Genomic DNA, 21,018 nt, shown 5'->3' with positions numbered 1-21,018 from the left:
CCACTTACAATTTTCTTCATAGTAAATATATGATTATAAACTATTTTTTTCTCTTCTACTCTACTGTAAATTTCATGATATTAGGGATTATGTTAATTTTCTCTCCATTCTCTCCTCAGTTCCTAACATACAGTAAATACAATGAATGTTTACTGGCTGGTTATTGTTGAGTAGCATATATGAAAGAGTGGGGTTTCTTTTTTGCTTTATCCTTTTAAGAAACAAGTAAATTCGGTAAGTTTGATTGTATCAACAGTGGGAAAAAAATTTAGCAGAAATCATTTTTCACCTCGTCAAACAGAACCCAGTGATACACAATCTAGGACTCATACTCCACCATCTGAACTCATTGCTACTCCCAATCAACTCTGCCTCATCCCACACATCCTACAGTAGGAGCTAGGGAGGAAAATCTAAAGGAAAAGCCTGATAAAGCCCAGCACTATATTATCTGTTATTTTACTGCTGAGTGTCCATGAAATTTTGATTCTTATTTCCATCTTTAGTAGGTGAGTCTGGGGGCAACAGCATTATGGAATTAGTGTCAGGTCTGATGGAAGTAGGTCTCATATGGAACCACAGTAGTTTTAACAGATCTCTCCAGAATTACAAGTAACTATCACTTTAGTAAGGATTTCTAAAAATTGAGCCTATATTTATTCATAAATGTCTTAGATTGGTCACTGTTGTATTAATAATATAAAAAGTATATATTTATATTATGTTACCATTACACAGGCTTATATCCTTAGGTCATGGGAAGCATTGCTCTATCATGACCAAGCAATGTCAGATGTATTAAACTAAAATATACTATGTGAGGACAAGTAATATAAATCCTATACATTGGAGGAAGGCCTAATAGGTAAAAGTTGGGACTAAAAGAAAGATAATGGGTAAAATTGTTTAAGTAGGCTATAAGATATTAAATCATCCTCATCGTAGGAATAGCTGTTAACTGTTCTTCCATTTGGGAACCAGCCTAGTAGAAAGAAAGAAATGTTCTTAGAATCAATCAGACACACTGAAGCTCAAATCTTTGCCCTGCCACTTACTAGCTAAGTGATCTTTGGTAAATTGCTTAATTACTCTGAACCTGTTTCCTCATTTGTAAAATGATAATGGTAATAACTATTTTTATATGCTTATCATGAAAATTAGATGTGATAATGTAGCGCACCTAATAGATATGTATTAGGATTTTTCCTTTAAAGAATGGCAAAAACAAGCTCTAAATCTGAGAAGATTTTAGAAAAAGCAACACTATTCTGTGAAAGAAACAAGAACTGGTTTTGGTTTGGTTTGGTGCTTTGGTTTTCCCATTGGTCCTTTCTTTCTTGGTGCATAGAACAATTGTGTTATCCAATCTGGGATTTGAACTTGGGACTCGAACTTTGGGATGTGGAATCCAGAAGTTCAAGAATGAAGAGGCTTTGGAAAAAGAATTTTCTTTGCTCATAGAAAAAAAAATTCTTTTTCACTTCAACAAGTAAACTTTTTATGGTAAGAGGTTTTTGTTATTGCTGTTTTATTTTTACTCTACTAAAAGGAACTATAATTATTCCATAAATGACTCAAGCATATGGAATGCTTTACTCTGGGCAATCTAACAGAATGCCATAAAAATTACAATGGCTACAAGCATTCAGAGTTTATTAGAGGTGGGTTTTCCTTTCCTTATCATTCATTCTTTAGGACTGAGTTACTATGAAATTGCAAGGAAATTATACCACTTTGAGTTTGAGGGTGGATGGTAGAGGAGAATGAAATCACTGTGAGGAATTTCGTTGGTAAATCAAAGTGCTCTCTGTTAATTAGCTCCTGCCTACAACATAGTATGGAAAAATAATTGTATGTGTATGAAAGAATGATTAGGTGGGGAATGTGTTGAGGTAATAAGAAAAAAACATGAAGAGAGCAATTTGAGTTAATATCTACACATCATTTTATGTAACCACATCACAGAAGGGGGTCCCAGTTAATTAGATTCCTTTAGTTAAATAGGAAATATGAAAAAACAAAAGATACTTAGGGTCTAATACAATGTATACCTAAGTTATATGGGGGATAATTTTAATTCTTTTCTGAATATATATATGTCAGGCATAAAAATAGAAACTTCGACTTACAATTAAAAAAATCTTTCTGCTTAAGTGTTGTTCCTTTGTGACACAAATATTGAAACAATATTTTAATAGAAATATTGGCTACAAAATGCAATTTTAAGAGAATTTGCACAATACAATTCCAAATTCATTCAATCAGTAGTATTTGGCTATATAGATGGGAAGGCATTATTTGAGGACTCTCAATAATTTACTGATAACTTTTGTGTCAGATGTTAGTAGGGGGCCAAGTCAGATGCTATCTTTTTACATCGATAGATAGATAGATATAGATATAGATATATAAAACTTGTTTAATATATTTAGTTCTTAGTTCTTTGGAAGAATGAGGTAATTTCTCTTTATTGGGAATTATATTGTTCATTTTGCCATATCTGCTACTTTCTCACTTCCTTTGCATATTGTCAAAACGTCACTATATGTACTACCTACAGAAATGTTTGCAAAGGGTTTATATTTTTAGTTGGTTGCAATTTAGATGGCTCTTAGTTGAAAAGGTTTTTGTTAGATGTGAGATGTTATGAAATAGAATTTAACACTTCCTGTGTACTAAAATCCCAATTAAAAGTCCTGAGTAGTACTGATAACATACTTATACCCCTAAATTTTATTTTATAAGAAAATAATGCCAGGGCCCAATCTTGGAATAGCACATGCAAAGTACTTTTAAAACTATAAATATCTGTCTAAAGAAAGGGGCAGAGGCTTCAGGAATATATTTCACTCATTGCTTTCATTTTTAATAAAAAAAGTAAAACCACTGGATTGTCAGTAATGAATTTCAATGAACTTTAAGATGCTTTGAGATCATAGAGGAGAAGCAGTCCTGACATCTTTAGAAATCAGAAATTAATAATTACAAAATATTGTAATTTCTACACCATAGAAAGATGCTCATAGGAAAGAGTGAAAAAAGTATTCATAATGGATCACTCAACGCACTGAATTTTTGATCTGACCCTTAACTAGCATAATCAACATCTTACAGTTCAATAGTGCTATCTTTAGATTTTTTATTACAGTCCTAAAGTCAATGCTCTTAAAAGTCTCTTTTGACTTTCAACCATAAGTGTGATTTTTTCTGGTCACATTTTTACAGTTAGCGGGTTTGAGTATAATATTAATGCCTATCTAGGATCCATAAAAGCTTTTGTAACAATGTGTGGACATTTTGATATCAAAACAAAGCCCCTGATGCAACCTTATGCCACTAAACAGTTTTATTTAAAGCAACCACACGCAACTATATGAAGAGTAATTAACAACTACTAAACAGTTTTGCTCTTGTCTTGTAATTCTTTGATAATTTTTGGTATTTTATATGTACTGGAAACTTGGACACAAATCAGCTGGAAATGAAGAAACTCACACACTCTCCTTCACCTCTTTGAACTCTCTTAAATTCAAAAGTAAATTTAATATCAGAATGTGGTGGACTGAGGATAGACTTATAATAAAAAGCCTGAGTACTTTTATTTATTGGACTTAAGGATCATAACACAACTGCCACTCATCTAAGGAAACCATCTATGGGTTGTTTTGACCATTTGATATGGACATAAGTTATGAACTAGTTACTTGAGGGCAAAACAAACAAAAAAGATTGTTCCATTTGTGAAAGCGGTGCCAAGAATATCATATCATCTCTCTCATATATCACACATGGGTCACACTGTTAAAGGATAAACTGTTATGTGACCTCTTAGGTAATAACCACTATACCATAAAGTAAAAGTGTGATACAGGCATTAAAATGTGACAGGAATATAAAATGTTTCAGATATCTGCCCATATGAGATTTAGAGAATTAAACTGATTTCAGTTACCTTATTTCATATTGTAAAGCATCTAGAATAGTTGAATTGGAGCAAATAGCCAGATAAAAATTTTTGAAGAGTTATCCAGTAGTTTTAATAATTTCCGTCACAAATTCAAAAAAGAATTACTAGTTTACATTTTGGATTGCGGACTAATATGAAGAAATGCTTTGCCAACAGAGCCTTTGCTTATTGAGATGAACAAATGTGGGCCCTGATGGAGGAGAGACTAAGATTATAGAAAGCTTTGGATATATATTTGACAAAGAAACTAAAATAGAACAGAATAGAATACTTTGTTCTATCACAATCTATATGAAAATAGCTTGTGTGCAAGCTCAAATAAATAGCATAAAAAAGAATAATAAATTAAAACTTGCCGAACATATTTCTTCATAAGATTCTTGATGGAAAAGGGAGAACATCAAAGGTAAATGCTATTTTTAAGGCATTTAATTCAGATAAGGAAAGTATGGAGAAGTTCTGAAATTCAAGTATTATTTTCATATTCTAGGAGACTACAGGAAAAAAAATTCTTTTCCATCCTATCCAATCTTCCTGGAAGAAATTCCAGCAGCAGCCTGTAAGGTAAATGGAGTGTGGAAAACCAATTCACAAATTGCAGGCTTGGGAAAGAATAACACTGCTTAGAAAATGAAAGTCGATCAAGATTGGAAACATTTCACCTGTTTTCATTTAAATCTTCAATCTTTTTTCCTGCTGGTTTAGGAAACAGAATACAACATAATGGGGCAGTAGGGAGTATGAATTCTAAATATTTTGAAATGGCCACATTGACATGCTCAATGCAATTTTCTGTGACTAAAAGAAAACTAGGCATTTGGGTAATCTCCCAGTTAAAACATGGTTCACGAAACTTAAAACAGTTATTTTCACCCATGTGTTTTATCCCCTTATTATGTAAGATTTACTTTAATCAATTAAGGCAGAAGCTTAAAAAAACTATCACAGAAGTTAAAGACAGAAAATGAACTGAAATATTACTAGACTAGTCCCCTCCTTTCAATTCAATGTGTACCTACCACTTTTCAGAGAGCTAAGCATTTACTTCAATAATAAGAACCTGAAAAAAAAAGTTACTTGTTAATTTCACTTCTCATCCAATCCATGACAAAATACCCCATGCTCATAAACACTTTTCCAAGGTGTCCAAACTAAATCTTTCATGTAAATTCCAAACTGCCTTATAAACAGCCTGTGACAAGTCAAGTAATTCTGACAAGTCAACACAACTGAAGGAGAGAGTCACACTACTTTAAATTTAAGTTCAAAAGAGTTATTAATTAAAGATATCCAGAGTTTCTAAAAGGAACAATTAGCTCCCTACTACCAATTTTTTGAAATCATTATACATAGAAGGTGTGATATAAAATTTAAATGCTTAAAACCTGAGAAATTTTGATACGTCAATTTTGTAGTCACTAAAACTATTGGATTTATGCCCTACTGATACATAAAATACCAGTAAAAAATCATGAGATTTTCAAAAAGATTATGTTTCCAATATTTCAACTAGACACGTGACTACCACTGATGAACATATATACTAGAGAGTAGCTCCTGTACATTTAATTCTCATACCAATCTTAGGAGGTATAAGAATTTCCATTTTTAAAAATTACCATTATCATCCCCATTTTATACAGATAAGAAACACAGTAGTGCAAATACATGTACCCAGGCTTTCAAATTCAAAAATTTCTGCTCTTTACCTGCACAAAGGCCTACAGGTGATTTTTCATAGGAATGATGGGCTGAATTTTACTATCTATACTCTGTTACCGGACATGGTTACCTATTTATGACAAAGCTAATCTGAATTAGGTGTTAGTCTGAGACTATAGAGAATGGCCTGAGAACCCAGGCAAGTAATAGGATTGAAAATTCCCAAACTACTTTTGTTTAAGTGTTGGAAATATTCAATCTATAATAAGATACACTATGATTTTGAGCACTGAAAATCACTAGTGGGGCGCCTGGGTGGCTCAGTCGCTAAGCGTCTGCCTTCGGCTCAGGTCATGATCCCAGGGTCCTGGGATCGAGCCCCGCATCAGGCTCCCTGCTCGTCAGGAGGCCTGCTTCTCCCTCTCCCACTCCCCCTGCTTGTGTTCCTGCTCTTGCTCTCTCTCTCTCTGTCAAATAAATAAATAAAATCTTAAAAAAAAAAAAAAGAAAAAGAAAATCACTAGTGAACTACCACTATGGTATTAACTCTTTCTCTGTCTCTGCGTATGCCTCGCCTGTGACATGCTGCCATCCATACCAGTGGCCCTCATTAGGGCAGTGATTCTTAGGGTGAAGAAATACCCTCCTTTCCATCAAGGGACTCGCCATAAGGGGCAGAAGTTCACATGAAACTTCCCTGAGTGACCTTGAGAGATTTTCCCCCTCCCTTTGGGAGTTATGTTTCCTCCATCCCCAACATTTAAAATCCTTGTTATATAGTAAAATAATAAATCACAACAGTTACTGGGTGATTTATCGGAGCACGGCCCTATTCTATGGACTCAATCAATCTTCACAACCAATTTATAAACTATATTAAGATTCCTATTTTATACATGAAGAAAGTAAGGCTCAGATAATTGAAGGAACTTACCCAAGGTTACACATCTAAAAAATGATAGAGCCTCGCTTTGAACCTAGAAAATCTGATTCCAAAGACAGCACACTTAATCACCACATTATATTGCCTCTCATTAGTTGGCTGGAATAATTATAAGAAAGTCATTGAATCAAATGTGGAGACACTCTTCAAAATGATATCACAGTGACTCAACCAAAGTCTCATGGAGGAAAATTATTTCATAAATATAGGAACAATCTAAAATGGATCTTAGTTTATAAAACTGAACTTTGGGCCTTAGGTACTCTCTCTTTCTCTTTCTCTCTTTTGCTGTTTTCCATAATTGTTTTCCATAATTTCCATAATTTGCTCTAAATAACTGTGTTAACTAGTCTGAATTGATCCCAAGTGCCAAAGTGCCACTATTGTATAAATCATTTACTTCTACAGCATCCTTTTAAAAAAGAATTTAATTAAACAACCTGTCAATAAGACATACCACTTATTTGATTGTTCTAAAAAATTTTAAAGGCAAAATATCATATAAATGAAAAAATATGACTAAATTTAATGACACAGATGAACCTCATTATTATAATTTAGCAAAAGAGGCCAGATACAAAGAATACATATGTATGATTCAATTTATATAAAGTGCAAAAATAGGCAAACTGGTGTTAGCATTTAGGACAATGGTTACCCTTGGAATGGGGCCCAAGGGTGTTTCTGTCTCTAGCACTATTCTGTTTCTTGATCTGGCTGATGGTTACACGAATGTTTCATTTAGAGAAATTCACTGTGCTTTATACCTATATTTTGTATACTTTCACACTATGTATGCCAGTGCCAGGCATACTTTGTAACATTGCTGCTGGAGATACTGGCCGATTTCCTGTCCCTATAGTTTGGCTTTTCCAGAATGCATACGAATGGAATCATATGGTATGTATTCTTTTAAGTCTAGTTTCTTTCACTTAGCATAATGCATTTGAGATCCATCCACGTTTTGCTTATGTCATTAGTTTCTTCCTTTCTATCGCACAGTAGCATTACAACGTATGGATATATCACAATTGAAGAGCATGTGAGTAGTTCCCAGGTTGGTGATTTTGCATAAAGCCACTATTCATGCATGGGTTTTTGTATGAATCTGAGTGATGTATTTTGTGTGTGTTTTTTTTAATTCCAACTTGTACTTTTACCTGCACAAAGTATTTTCTATAGTGCCTTTAGTCTACGGTAATTCTGATGCCTAGAGAATATACCAACCAGCTCAAAATAATATAAAATCAGAAAATAAATCAAATTCAACAAGAAACATCTTACAAAAATAGATCAACTTTTGCAAATTCCTCTCTTAAAAATATTTCTTTTTGCAATAATCTACAAAATTAATAAAAATATTCCATTAAAGTTCTGGATTAATAAATCAAAATCCTGTTTAAATTGTACAAAGTTAAAATTCAGTGACACTACTAATTTGCATTCTAAAATTATAATGGATAGAGAAAAAAGAGATAAGGAATGTGCCTTGAAAAGTAGTCTTATATGCCTGTTTCGTAACTCCCTAATTTAACATATTATAAATTTCACCCAGCTGGTTAGTATTTTTTATCCATGATAATTTGGAAAGGATTTGAGTGACAAAATGGAAACATGGTAGATGTTACCTAGCATGTTGTGGTAAAGTGGAATGGCCCGTCCAAGGATAATAAATGCAGTCATGACTAGCGGGACCGCTACACCTGCAGGCAATTACAGAACAGAAAGCATCATTCTCCATTCACAGTGGCATGCACACACATGCACCAGTGCTCACACAAGGAGCCTTGGAGGAAGAACATGGGAAGCAAGCACACCAAGTACCTATCCATCAGGCCGATGCAGTCTTCAATACTTGAGCCTATGCACCTGCAGAAGATCCAAAATTAAAAAATACAAGGAAAGAAAAAATTAGTCATTTTTTAAAAAAGAATCAGTAAGATAAACACAATTGTTTCAAATTCTTAATCATAGTTTTTAGACAATTTTGGGACACTCTGAACTTAAGCCAGTGAGAAGATTATTGCTTGATGGATACAGAGAAATAAGTTGCAAATTCCACCCTAGTGGAATGCAAAGAAACATGTTCACAGTATAGGAAATTGTACCCTGTTTCTGTGGATAACTTCCAAACCCATATAACTCACTTCTAATGCTTTCAATTCACTTGCATCATTCATGAGTATATGTCTTGCTGAATAACTTGATATTTCAAAGGCTATAATTGGTTTCATGTATACAGTTTCTTCTAAAAGGACTTAAACTTAAGTAAAAACAGGGGCGCCTGGGTGGCTCAGTCGTTAAGCGTCTGCCTTCGGCTCAGGTCATGATCCTGGGGTCCTGGGATTGAGCCCCGCATCGGGTTCTCTGCTCAGCAGGAAGCCTGCTTCTCCCTCTTCTACTCCCCCTGCTTGTGTTCCCTCTCTCGCTGTGTCTCTCTCTGTCAAATAAATAAAATCTTTAAAAAAAAAAAAACTTAAGTAAAAACTAAAATCAATTAAAAAAAAGAAACATGAGCTATTCAATATAATATAATAACCTGATGTTAATACTCATTAAAGATTGATTACGGCAGAAAATGAGTTAACATGTTTTAATGCTATTCTTATGGATACTTTACATAATCACATTATTCCATTCCTTGGTTGTGACTGTTTTTAAAGCATACTTATCTATAAACATGAATTCATTTAAAAAGCAAATTAACTGGATTCACCACAATGCAGTTTATCTTGACACTCTCTTTTAAAAGAGCAGGGTCATAACAGGCAAACAGAAATAGGTTTTTAAACTGCTATCATATTTAACTGGAACAATAACAAATAAATAAATACTTTCCAAGGAAATGAATGCACTAAGAACCAGGTAAGTAAATAATTCACTGAGATCAATATTTAAGTGGAATCATATAAGTACACAAAATCCTGGTGTACAGTCCCTAGAATTGCATTTTGAAGTATTATGGAAATATTGCTTCTCCCATCTTCCAATGTATTTGAATTGTATTTCTTTCCCTTCTCTCTCATCAAACACATATAGCTCCAGTGCATTATCAAGATTCCCTCTATGGCTATGATTTATAGAACTGTCTAACTCCGCTGATCACATTTTTTTCCCCAAACTCTAATTTCTAAAACTGAAAAAGAAGCTGAAGTTAAAAATCACCATATAATGAAGTAATAAGGTGCTCATGTATAAGGCCAGACTACCCATTATATCTTTAGATAACTCTCAACATTGGTGAACTAATATAACTATGTATAATAATAATTAAGTCACTGTTTCCTTGCTTCACCAGTATCTGCTATAACATTACTACTAAGTAAAAAGATGTTTTCTTTTTGAGGATTGGTTTTGAACAGGCCAGAAAAAATTTAATATACAGAAACATGGAGAACACCCATCATGAAAAAAGTCTTTTAAAAAAGCAAATAAGAAATAAAAATAAAAATATATAGCACATAGCACTGAATTGGTATTATAATCCATAACCAAAACCATTTTTTAAAATGGAAAAAGTAACTACTAAAAATGTTTCCAAATTGTCTTATATTGTTTTCTTTTTATTTTATTCTGAAGAACTTATTTTTTCTAGGTTCCAATTATATCTTCTTCAAAATGCTTTTTTATACAGTATTGCCATTTTGTAAAATTAATAGTCTACTTATTTCCAAGTAGAAATAAACTGAAAAGCTATGATTAGTTTGCAATCTGTGTCTTTATAATAACCTTTGAAAGATAAAAAATATTTGAAAGTGAAATTCAACTTGAGGGGAAAGTATGAATAATGAAAGATCTTTATTTATCCATTTAAAAAATTGTTTGCATGCCTACTAAGTGTTGCTACTCTTCTAGGAGCTGGAGGGAAAAAAAAAAAGATGAATTAGACACTTTGTCTACTCTTAATGAGCTCACAATTTAATGAAGGAGACAGATGCATAACCAGATGTATATTGTATAATGTGATAAATATAATGAGAGACATGAAAGAGTGGCCTAAGGGAGCATAGCAGAGGGATGCTTGGCTTCAAAAATTCATGGTAATCCTAATGGAGAAGACAGGAAGCTGAAGTTCAGGGTGCTGAGATCCAGGGTTGGAGTAGCAGTGATTTCTAAGGGGTAAGGGACAACAGGAATAAAAGCATAGACCTGAGGAAATGTAGAGTACACATAATTCTGAATAGTCAGGGAGCAAAACATGAGGTGACAGGGAGAGGGAAAAGAAGTGAGATCATTAGACAGCAGTCAGAATTTGAAGGCTATTTGCTTAGAAGCAAATTTAATGGAGAACCACTGCAGGTTTTAAAGAAGTAATGGATTTGCTACATTTGTGTTTTACATGGACCTCTGCCCTGTGAAGGCTAGTCAGGTGGGATCCAGGTAGATTTCTCTGGCACAGAGACTGTTTTGGTCTATATAAGAGATGAAAAAAGGATTAAACTTTGGAAATGGCAACTAGGTTAGAGGCAGGGCCAGATTCAAGAAATACCCTGAAAGGTATGGAGGGTAAAAGAGAAGCTGATGGCTGATTTGATGATGGAAGAGGAAGGGTCAGAGGAATTAAACATGTCAAATGTCCTTCTATGAGAATAGTAGTACCATCAGTGAGAGAATGTAAGAGGAGGGACACCTTTCCTTTTGCATGTGTTGGAGGAGGAGGGGTTGATAATTTCAGTTTTATGTATCTAGTGTGGTTGTCCTACATTTGGGTAAGAAATGTTCCTTGCCAGCAGGAAAGGGGGGTCTTTGGCGGGGGGCGTGAAGATACCAGAATGATGATCAATTTTGAAATAGCATACGGGAAAAGTTGAAATAATAAGTGGATAAGATAGCTGAAGAAGGATCTATAGAGTGAGAAAAGTGGAGCCTGAGACTGAAATCCACGGAACTCCAATAGCCAGTAAGTGACCTAAGCTAAGCTCCTATGCCAGAAGCATGAGAAAATGTAATTGAGTAAAATCGGGTAATTGCAGCATCGTGGGGGCCAAATCAGGAGAGACCTTCAGGAAATGGGTTAATTGTCAATGTCAAATGCAAACAGAGGTCTCATCAAATAAGAACTACTGAGAGCATTTTAGTTGTCATTGTTGAGATCACCAGAATTTCAGTTGCTGTGAGTCGAGAAGCAAATTGGAGATACGAGAATAGAGGCAAGGGAATTGGGAGGTGAGTACCTAGGGGGCAGGATGTAGGGTCAAGAAAGTTTGTTGAGTGGATTGTATAGGATATTTGAGATTTAAACATATTTACAAGGTGAAGATGAAAGAAAAAATGGATAACAAAGAATAAGGGTATGATTGAAGCGGCCCCATCTTTTCTAAATACAAGCTGCTGTGTATTTAAAGATGTGTACTCTATTTCAACTCTTTGGACTTTATTTATAGCTTTATTAAATAGCACTTGCAATTTATATTGATTCAGCAAGATCACAGAATAATGGAAACATTAAACTTTTAAAGAGTCAAAATCCCAAATATGAGATCAAAAAAGGATAAGGAATAATGCAACTCTCTACAAATTAATGGTAAAAAGTAAAAACTTTACAGAAGATCAGAAACTATAACATGTCAATAAAAATATCTGGAATTCTGAACACCAAGATGTGTTGAACATTTGTCACTACTTACTGATTTATAAGCATTTTGATGTACCCATATATCTAACATAGTTGAGATATTTTAACAAAATCTCCTTCAAATTGTGAAATGGAGGAATATTTTAAAATTTCAATTAAAAGAGTATAGTCAATAATTTCACAAGCAGCTCTTTCCTTCTATCAGTGAAAAATTTTTCACTACATAAATTAAAAAATATAAAAAGGGTTGATAAGAGAGATTAAGGCATATAGGGAATTTAATGATATGAAACCATGATTCTAATATTAGCAGAAATATTCAATGAAAATTTTCAAAGATGCCTTATGAAAAATAAATATCCCAGTCCAAAACCAAAACTAAATTGGTATTTATCATGGACTCAATAATGTTAGTGTAGAAACCATAGTAATTGCCATTATAGCAATTTAATTACCTACTAAATTTAGTTCACAAGTCTTTTTTAAAAATTTCTATCTTGCTAATTGCAAATACGCAGATCATTCCTTTTTTTTTTTAAGATTTTATTTATTTGTTTGATTGGGAGAGAGCACAAGTAGGCAGGGTGGCAGGCAGAGGGAGAGGGAGAAGCAGGCTCTTCCCTGAGCAGGGAGCCCGATGTGGGGGTCAATCCCAGGACCCTGGGATCATGACCCGAGCCAAAGGCAGCCGCTTAACCAACCGAGCCACCCAGGTGCCCCACGAAGATCATTCCTAAGTTTTAAATGCTTGCTCATCATTAAAAAATGAATAAATAAATAAATGCTTGCTCATCATTTCAAAATATGGGGAAGGGTCTCCAATGGAAAGATATGAATTGTAAGAGTGAAAACTCACTGAACCATGACTCACTAGTGGTCAAGAGCTGTGTCTTACTCATTTCTGAACTTAGCTATCACTGTATCTGATGCACAGTAGGTGTTCAATATAACCAAGTTGAAGAATGAATGAAATGAGAAAAGGCTGCCAAAATAAAAGTCCTCTAGTCAAGGCAAGAAGAGACAATGTTAACCGACCTTCCACCCCCGCCCCCCCCCAACCACCACCTCTTTAGGGATATTGAGAATCTCCTGATAGGTACTAAATGGATAACCTATTTTAAAAGTATCCAAAGAACTTATTAGAGCCAATATATTTAATGTACTTTGAGAGTAATAAAAGTGCTTTTAAGATATTACACACATAATTTTATTTTCAGAAAATCATTCAACAGTATTCAAAGTAAGAACTTTCCTTCTAAAAAAAAATGTGTCTTGAAAGACTATTTCCATTAACTTGGTTCTTGAATTACCTAGCTGACATAATATCGACATATAAAAGAAAATCTGTTTTCCAAAGTTGAGTTGGCGTGGTGAGCTCACACTCACCCATAGGTCAATTAGTACATGTGTTTAGGAATAAAAATAGTCATTCATCTCATTGTCTCCATTGTCCCTGTTCTCTTTCTAGGGAAAGATCCTATCTCTACGTGCAATTTGAAGAGAAGGGATTAACTGCACAGAGCACTTCATTGCCTCAATAAAGGATCTCAAGGCACAGTGGTGCACAGCAGTAGTGTAGAGTTGGATTCAGGAATTTAGGAATTCTGGGGTTGGGACCACAAAACTTTCATGAAGTGAGTGAACCTGGACAATATGGAGGATATTAGGAAAAGGATGGCGGGAGGCTAAATGAAAACAAATACAAAAATCCTTCAGGACTAAATCAGTCATCCCAGAATCCATTTACCTTGGAAGATGCCAGGGAATACAACATTCAAATTCTGTCTCACCATCATTCTGCAACAGTTGATTTAAAGACATTTTTCTATTTACTTGGAGTTCCTAAATAATCTGGTAGGATTTGTTCCCTTTATACCTTCATCCTCCCTTTTTAGCTGACATCTGGATTTTGTTGCTGTGGTAAACTGATCTCTTCATTGTCCCTACTTCTACTTCCCCTCACTATATATATTTTCTTTTATTACATAATCATGATTTAAAAGGGCTAAGAGGAAGACACACCAGCCACACACCCAGACTATGGCTCTGTGATCTCACTTTCATTTCCCTAATGGCTTCCTTGTAATTAGATTTGCGAAAATAGCAAAAGGTCTCATTTTGAATGGCAACAGCTGTTGACATCAACATTATATTGAATAATTTACTGGTTTAATTTTAGCTGCAAAACAATAAAACCCTCCTGTGGATGATTATTTTAGCAGGCAAAGTTTTCTCTTTCTGTTGCTGACTCTTCTGCTCCAGGGGTACCAGTTGTTTCTTCATGAAATATTCTTAACCCAAGTGTGCCAAAAACTTGCAAGGGGAGAAGTTCATTCCTTCTAGTTTCCTTGAAGCAAAGTGTCTATGCGACTATTTCAGTATCCTCCGTCTATGTGCTTATGTGTAACCCAACGAGTTGGCATTAGCTCTTCCAGGCTGCATTTGAATTTGAATGGCAGAATATTACTTTACCTTTTCAGGATCTGCCACTTCACAGAGTGACTTAAGCTGATTTCTTGACCTGCAGGAAATTGTAGCAGCATCTGCAAATTGATGTCCTCTTGGCAGAAAATGATGTTGCTTGCTTCTTCAATATCCCCTAGCAGCTAGCTCTTAATCTGGCAGAAAATCTCTTTATGGAATCTCATACTTTCCTGCCAGATATATACAGACAACAAGTATCTGTATTTGTATGTGGATGTGTACACATGTGTGTGGGCACTCATCAGGGAGAAGAGGATGTACAGACAGAAGGATAGAGTGTGTTAAATTGTTCTCAAGTCTGAAATTAGTCACCTTCTGGAGGAAAGAAAAAGAAAAGCCCTTACTAAAATAGATTTGCTCTCTTTTTTAAAATTAAGTGTTGGGATTTGTTAGATGAGTGACATTATTTCTTTCAGTTCAGTGCTTTTCTTCTTTCTGTAATATGTCTTTGTTTTTCAACTGTTATCAGTATCAAAGGTAATCTAATTATTATTCATTTTATAATGCATCCTTTTGAAACAATAGAAAACTATGTACCTACCCATCTTCAAGTTGTCCTATACTGGTCAAAGAAATTCTAAGTTATAGGTTAACCTGCCATAAAATTACTTTCACAAAATGCATTTGTGATTTTATTGATATACATATCACTAAATTCTCCCCCCCCCACACCTTTTTTTTTTTTTTCCGGTCATCACCATTTTGCTTATATTTTGTTGAAGGAGTAATTCAAGGCAGTATTTAGCCTTCAGCTGGTTGTAAGAACAAAGAAACATAAACAGAAAACTCCTGCTAAAGATTTATTAAGCACAAACCTCAAAAGTCTGATGACTATCTTGTCTTTTCTAAGGTATCTTCAATATCAAGTAAAATTTGGAAGAATTTCTACACTCCATACAAAGTAAACCTGCCACCAGCTTCATAAAGGTGTCAATAGAATACTTTTAGGTAAATTCTTAACAGAAATATCTGAGAGGGTATACAGTTGATTGCATAAACCGCTTTCTTTGAAAGTATTTCTCTTTAAGTCAACATGTTAATATAAAGATGAATAGAGTTTTATATGACAATAATATATATTCAGTAGACTGTGTCAAGGGTAAAGATGCTTGTGTGATGGAGTCCTTGGCCAGCAAGGATGCTTACCCTTGGGTGCAGTTTGGATGGCATGGGTGGCACTCCCGATCCTGATCAGCGTACTTGAAAATGAAACTGTTTGCCCCCTGTAAGCCGTCTGGACATTTTTCCACACAGTTCGGGCCATCCTTAAAATGGGAGCACTTTGTACAGTTGTCAGGTCCCTGAAGTGTGAAAAACAAAACACAATGGAGAAAGAAAAGTGGATGCTCTTTCCTCTGGTACTGATGTGGTTTAGTTCCTAAGACTTCAGTGAGCGGCCAATCTTCCCCTAGAGAGCTGGAGAGCATTTTCAAAACTACAAACGGGGATGTCACTATTGCAGCTTTTCAATGTAAAGGTGAGATGTAAAATTTCCTTTGGTTGTCTATGATTATTTGGACAATGAATTTTAAAATTTACTGTGGTTGAATTATTAGGAATTAGTTTAGGAAAATAAAATTTAATTTCTAGATTACTCTCCATCTCAGATCAGCTTGTGATAACGTTAAAACTCACGTGTCTATTTATAGGGATTTTAGTAAATCACAGTTCAATACTGAGAGCACAATAAAGACACTCTGATGAACAAATATCAAAAGTCCACAATAATAAAGTAGGTGCATGTCAAAGAAAATTATATGGAGAAACTTATCCAATAATAAAAGTGATATAAATTTGAGCATAATAAATTTAAATAGAACTAACTCACTTTGCGTATTTATGTTTATAATATACAATCACTTTCTAATATGCAGAATGTTAATAAGCAATAATAATATACAAATATGTTTAAATGTCATTTAAAAAGTAAAATTTAAAACTCATCTTAAACATAAAAGAATTTTACAAAAAAACTAATTTGGATTTGGTGCTGAAAATAGTAAGCATGCAAAAAAATGTTAAGTAGTCTACCACCAAATCAAAGAAAATTGAGAATATTTTGATTAAAAATGCTGTTTTCTTAGAAGGTGCACTATATTTATACATTTAGCTATTTTTTTAAGATTTTTTATTTTATTTATTTGACAGAGAGAGAGAGGGAGCACAAGCAGGCAGAGTGGCAGGCAGAGGGAGAGGGAGAAGCAGACTCCCCACTGAGCAGGGAGCCTGACACGGGGCTCGATCCCAGGACCCTGGGATCATGACCTGAGTAAAAGGCAGACGCTTAACCAACTGAGCCACCTAGGTTACCCTACATTTAGTTATTTTAAATAATGATATTACCTACTTAAAGTTGACTTTTGCTTCTCCCTTTTAAACATCATATTGTCTTCGGTTCCTCTTTTCTTTGACTACTTTCTGGAACTTCTTCCCCTGACCATTTCTCCCCAAAAGCCATATGTCAATATTGTTCAACAATTATGACAGTTCACATTAAACACAGCTAAGATAAATGAGGTATAGTAAGTACAGCGGGAGATAATTCATTTTATTAGGTTTATAATTATAAATTGTGAATTTGGGAGTCAGCAACAAGCAAACATTGGACAGAGCTATGTATTAGGCAGGGAGCATCCATTCACAAGAGTCTCTCTATAATTGTTAATCCAAAAGCAGTCAGACATTGCAAGTTGGTGATACAAGACATCAGGAAATCAATAAAATATATATATTTTAAAATTTAAAGATTGAGGTGGCTAATGAAGAACAGTGGCGTAAAGAAGAAAAAGTAATGAGGAGGAGGTTTCAGGAAATTCTGGGACTGGTGAGGTTCAATCAAGCACCTATCTATTTCACTATTTTGATGTGAGACTTAGAACTAAAAGAAAATTATCCTATGAAACCTAATCCCCATTCAACCTGAAGAGTTTGCTATTGGCAACTTCTTATGTCCTACCAAAAAAGAGTACTTTACATGCTTCCAATTTTAACACCTGCTCATGGGTACTTAGGCACGTAATGCCATCTATTATACAAAATCATTTACTGTGCAAGTATGCTCAGGGGCATGACTTATTGTACAAGACAAGAGACATGCTGATGTCTTCTTGCAGAACATAAGAATAAAATCTAACTACGAGTAAATTAGGCAGTAATAGTTAAAATTAGAAATTAGGAATTATTTTTCTATAAAATTCTGATGTAAAATAATATCGAGGTAAAATCAGAAGACACAAAGTATTATGAAACTAAAATTAAAATCATATTTAATGTTTAAGTATACTTCAAAAAATTTTTTTGTATGTTTCCTTGTTTTTAAGCATCTCTTACTTATTTGATTGTATTATCATGATACAAAACCTAATGTTCTAAGCTGATATAACTAAAAAATGTCCTAACAAATCTCAAAAGAAATGAAATGTACTGATTCTCCAACTCATTTCCATAATAAAGAGATTTAAAGAAATATGTGTGTCTAATGCTTACTTTTCTATCATTATATTCCCAAAGCTTTTAAGAACCAAAGTTCAGTGAATGAACTGATAAATGTAATGATAAAAAACAGAGGTGAAAGCAATATTGTTCCTTATCTCTGATTTTAAGCTACCCTTGGACTCAATTGTGAACCCAGAAAGCTAAAGGATAAGCTAAATCTTGATAGAAATATTACATTTTTTTTCCTCAGTGACAATTGATGATTTTCTCTGGTAACTACTGTGAGTGACAATGCCACTATTCACCAGCATCCGGTTCTCTTCCACTTCTAGCCACATGGCAGACTGAAATTCTCCTCCCACCAGAAGTGAGGTATGTCTTATTTTAGACAATGAAATTAAGTAGAAGCAATTTATGAGACTGCCAGGGCTAACTCTCCAGCCTTCTCTTTCCCTGCTGCCATGATGCAGGGATCCTATGCAGATGTGGGGATGCCGTAAGTGTAAAGCATCTCAGAACACTAGACCATCACAGGGAGGAGGGCTGATTTGCAATGCACTTTACATGAAAAAGATTTAAACATGTTCCTATAAGCTACTGTAATATGGGGGTTATTTGTTATGGCAGCATAACCTTTATTAACTTGACTTTAACAACTATTTCAGCTTTTATCATTCTCTTCCTCAATCTCTTCTTTGGTATGCTGCCTCTTTGGCTTATATTTTGATCTTCTAAAACTCTGTCTGATTTCCCTTACTTCTCTTTCTTCTCACATGCCCTTCCTTATATTTCTTGAAGGAACACATAGGAGTAGAGAAAGTAAGGCAGAAAGGATAAAGTTGTAAAATAAAAATAAAATAAAATAAAATAAAACCACATACAGACATATAAGGATATAAAATCAGGGGCTTACTTTATTTCAAAGCTAGCCCTCTCAAGATTATCCTGGATTTATGTCACATTCAAATAGTATAATACCATCCCATTTTACATGTAGCTGTTATATTCCCAGAAAACATGTTATTCTTATTATTTACAGAATTGTTGCCTATGGGGGTGGGGGATGGGGGAAGTGAAATGAATAGAGTGTAAAATTTGGAGTCACTTCTATAGTTGAGTCTCAGCTCCATATTGCATAGATTGTTGGCTTTTTAGTGTAACTTTCTAAATATTATAGGTTTAGTTTCTTTATATTTTAAATGGAAAAGTGATAGTATGCTTCAGATGTAACAGTGTTTGACAAATATACATGTGTATCAGTTATTATTAGGGAAATATGGACAGCTTAGGAAAGTGTGATTCCAATAGAATAAATCATAAGACCAGGTGTGGGAATTCCAACCAGCTTTTTAAAAAAACTTTAAAGATTTTATTTATTTATTTGAGACAGAGTGAGAGAGAGAGCACAAGCGGGGTGAAGGGCGGAGGGAGAAGTAGACTCTCTGCTGAGCAGGGAGCCTGATGCAGGGCTTGATCCTGGGACTCCGGGATCATGACCTGAGCCGAAGGCAGATGCTTAACAAACTGAGCCACCCAGGTGCCCCTCCAACCAGCTTTATGACTTTTCCTCTGTCTCATCACAATGTCAGCCTCACAGAGAAGTTTCCAGAACTTCTTGGGTATCTCAAATGATAGATGCCCGTTATATGGCACACAAAAGCACTTCTATCTCTAGTTGTGATAATCAATATGTGAACCCAGATACAGTCAAAAACCTAATATAAATTGTAAAAGCTGAAAGCAAGCAACCTCCTAGTGAAAGCAGTTTGGGCTACTGTTTGAGCTCGGTCCTGCCAGTTTCTCAGACACCATAACCTAAAATTGTATTCGTACCTGCTTAGTATTCCAAGGTTTACTGATCAAGTGATCAAATAGGTTTTCTTGATTCGTGTTCTGATCTTCCACAAATGAGTGATTCGAGTTTACTAAACCTTTCTTACTTTTGACTTACTGCCTTTCCTAATCTCTAGACATATTAATTGACGATGTTAACACTGGGTGGTAATTCTAAGTAGATTGTTGGTCCAACAATGCTGTCATTAAAAAATCAAAATGTATTCATTAAAAACCTGTTTTTTCACTCTTTCTTAGCAAATAATTTTGAAAATTAAAAAAAACATTAACAATTAGGGTTTTTAATGTGTAATTTATAAACTGTCTCAATCTTTTGAGTAACAAAAGAATGAACAAACACACTGTGAAAATATACAAAGTAAAATAAATTAATAAATTATTTGCCAGCATCATTTATATCATAGGAGACAGAATGAGGAATGGAAAAAACACAGGACTGGTTTTGCAGTCTGCCTTGTTATTGTAATTGCACATTTTCAAAGTCTCAGTCTCTCTGAAAGATATATTGTTTTCTGTTCTTTGACTTTTGGTACCTAAATATGTTAGTGTTTAAAGACGTCTTATATAGATAGCTTGACTTGTTTTAACACAACCCATTTCATAATTTTACTTCCCTGTGTTTCATGTCATTCCTTCCAGCATCCACATTTCTCACACTGCATATTAGTTGTATTTTCCATTAATTCCTTAGTGGGGACAGAAAATAGCCAAATATGCCCTTTGCATACTTACTTGAAGATCATTTACATATTAAATTGTCTTTTAGACTTTGGTTCTTCAGGCCAAATCACACCACTCCTTTTTCTCAGAGGTCTGATTTTCCAAGCTTAATCATACTTGTGGTAGTCCTCTGAACTGTCCAGGTTTTCCACATCCTTCTTTAGATGAAGTTCCAGAACAGCTCATTGGGGCCTAATGGAAGTTTGGAGGCTCAATGATATTCTTTTTTCTAAGCTAATTACATGCTGAATAAACACTCTGGTAGAAAGTTAGTACTATCTAAATTGCATATAAACTCTTATAGAGCAATGTTGAGCTCTTGGCTACACCCAAATGTTGGTCTCCAAATAATCTACTGAGAAATGACTCAATACACAC

The 21,018-nt window shown here is 34.5% G+C and overlaps 1 protein-coding gene across 2 annotated transcripts in view; it reads right to left on the bottom strand.

Annotated features, from left to right (window-relative positions):
- Window positions 1-21,018, bottom strand: part of ERBB4 (erb-b2 receptor tyrosine kinase 4) — a 1,058,588-nt gene that overhangs the window by 219,892 nt on the left and 817,678 nt on the right. Inside the window, exons 15-16 of one of the 2 annotated variants that reach the window (XM_081813693.1) lie at window positions 15,778-15,932; window positions 8,397-8,441 (exon numbers count right to left, since the gene is read on the bottom strand). In XM_081813693.1, the coding sequence (XP_081669819.1) occupies window positions 8,397-8,441; window positions 15,778-15,932 (200 nt within the window). Of the gene's footprint in view, window positions 1-8,200; window positions 8,276-8,396; window positions 8,442-15,777; window positions 15,933-21,018 lie in introns of both variants that reach the window. The other variant, XM_081813692.1, reaches the window with a different exon arrangement.

Source organism: Leptonychotes weddellii, chromosome 3 (assembly GCF_054177405.1).
Source record: "Leptonychotes weddellii isolate Sample4059 chromosome 3, ASM5417740v2, whole genome shotgun sequence".
In the NCBI taxonomy this organism is placed as follows: Eukaryota; Metazoa; Chordata; class Mammalia; order Carnivora; family Phocidae; genus Leptonychotes; species Leptonychotes weddellii.
The sequence above is the reverse complement of the archived record's forward strand: the minus strand, read 5'-3'. Positions and strand labels throughout refer to the sequence as shown.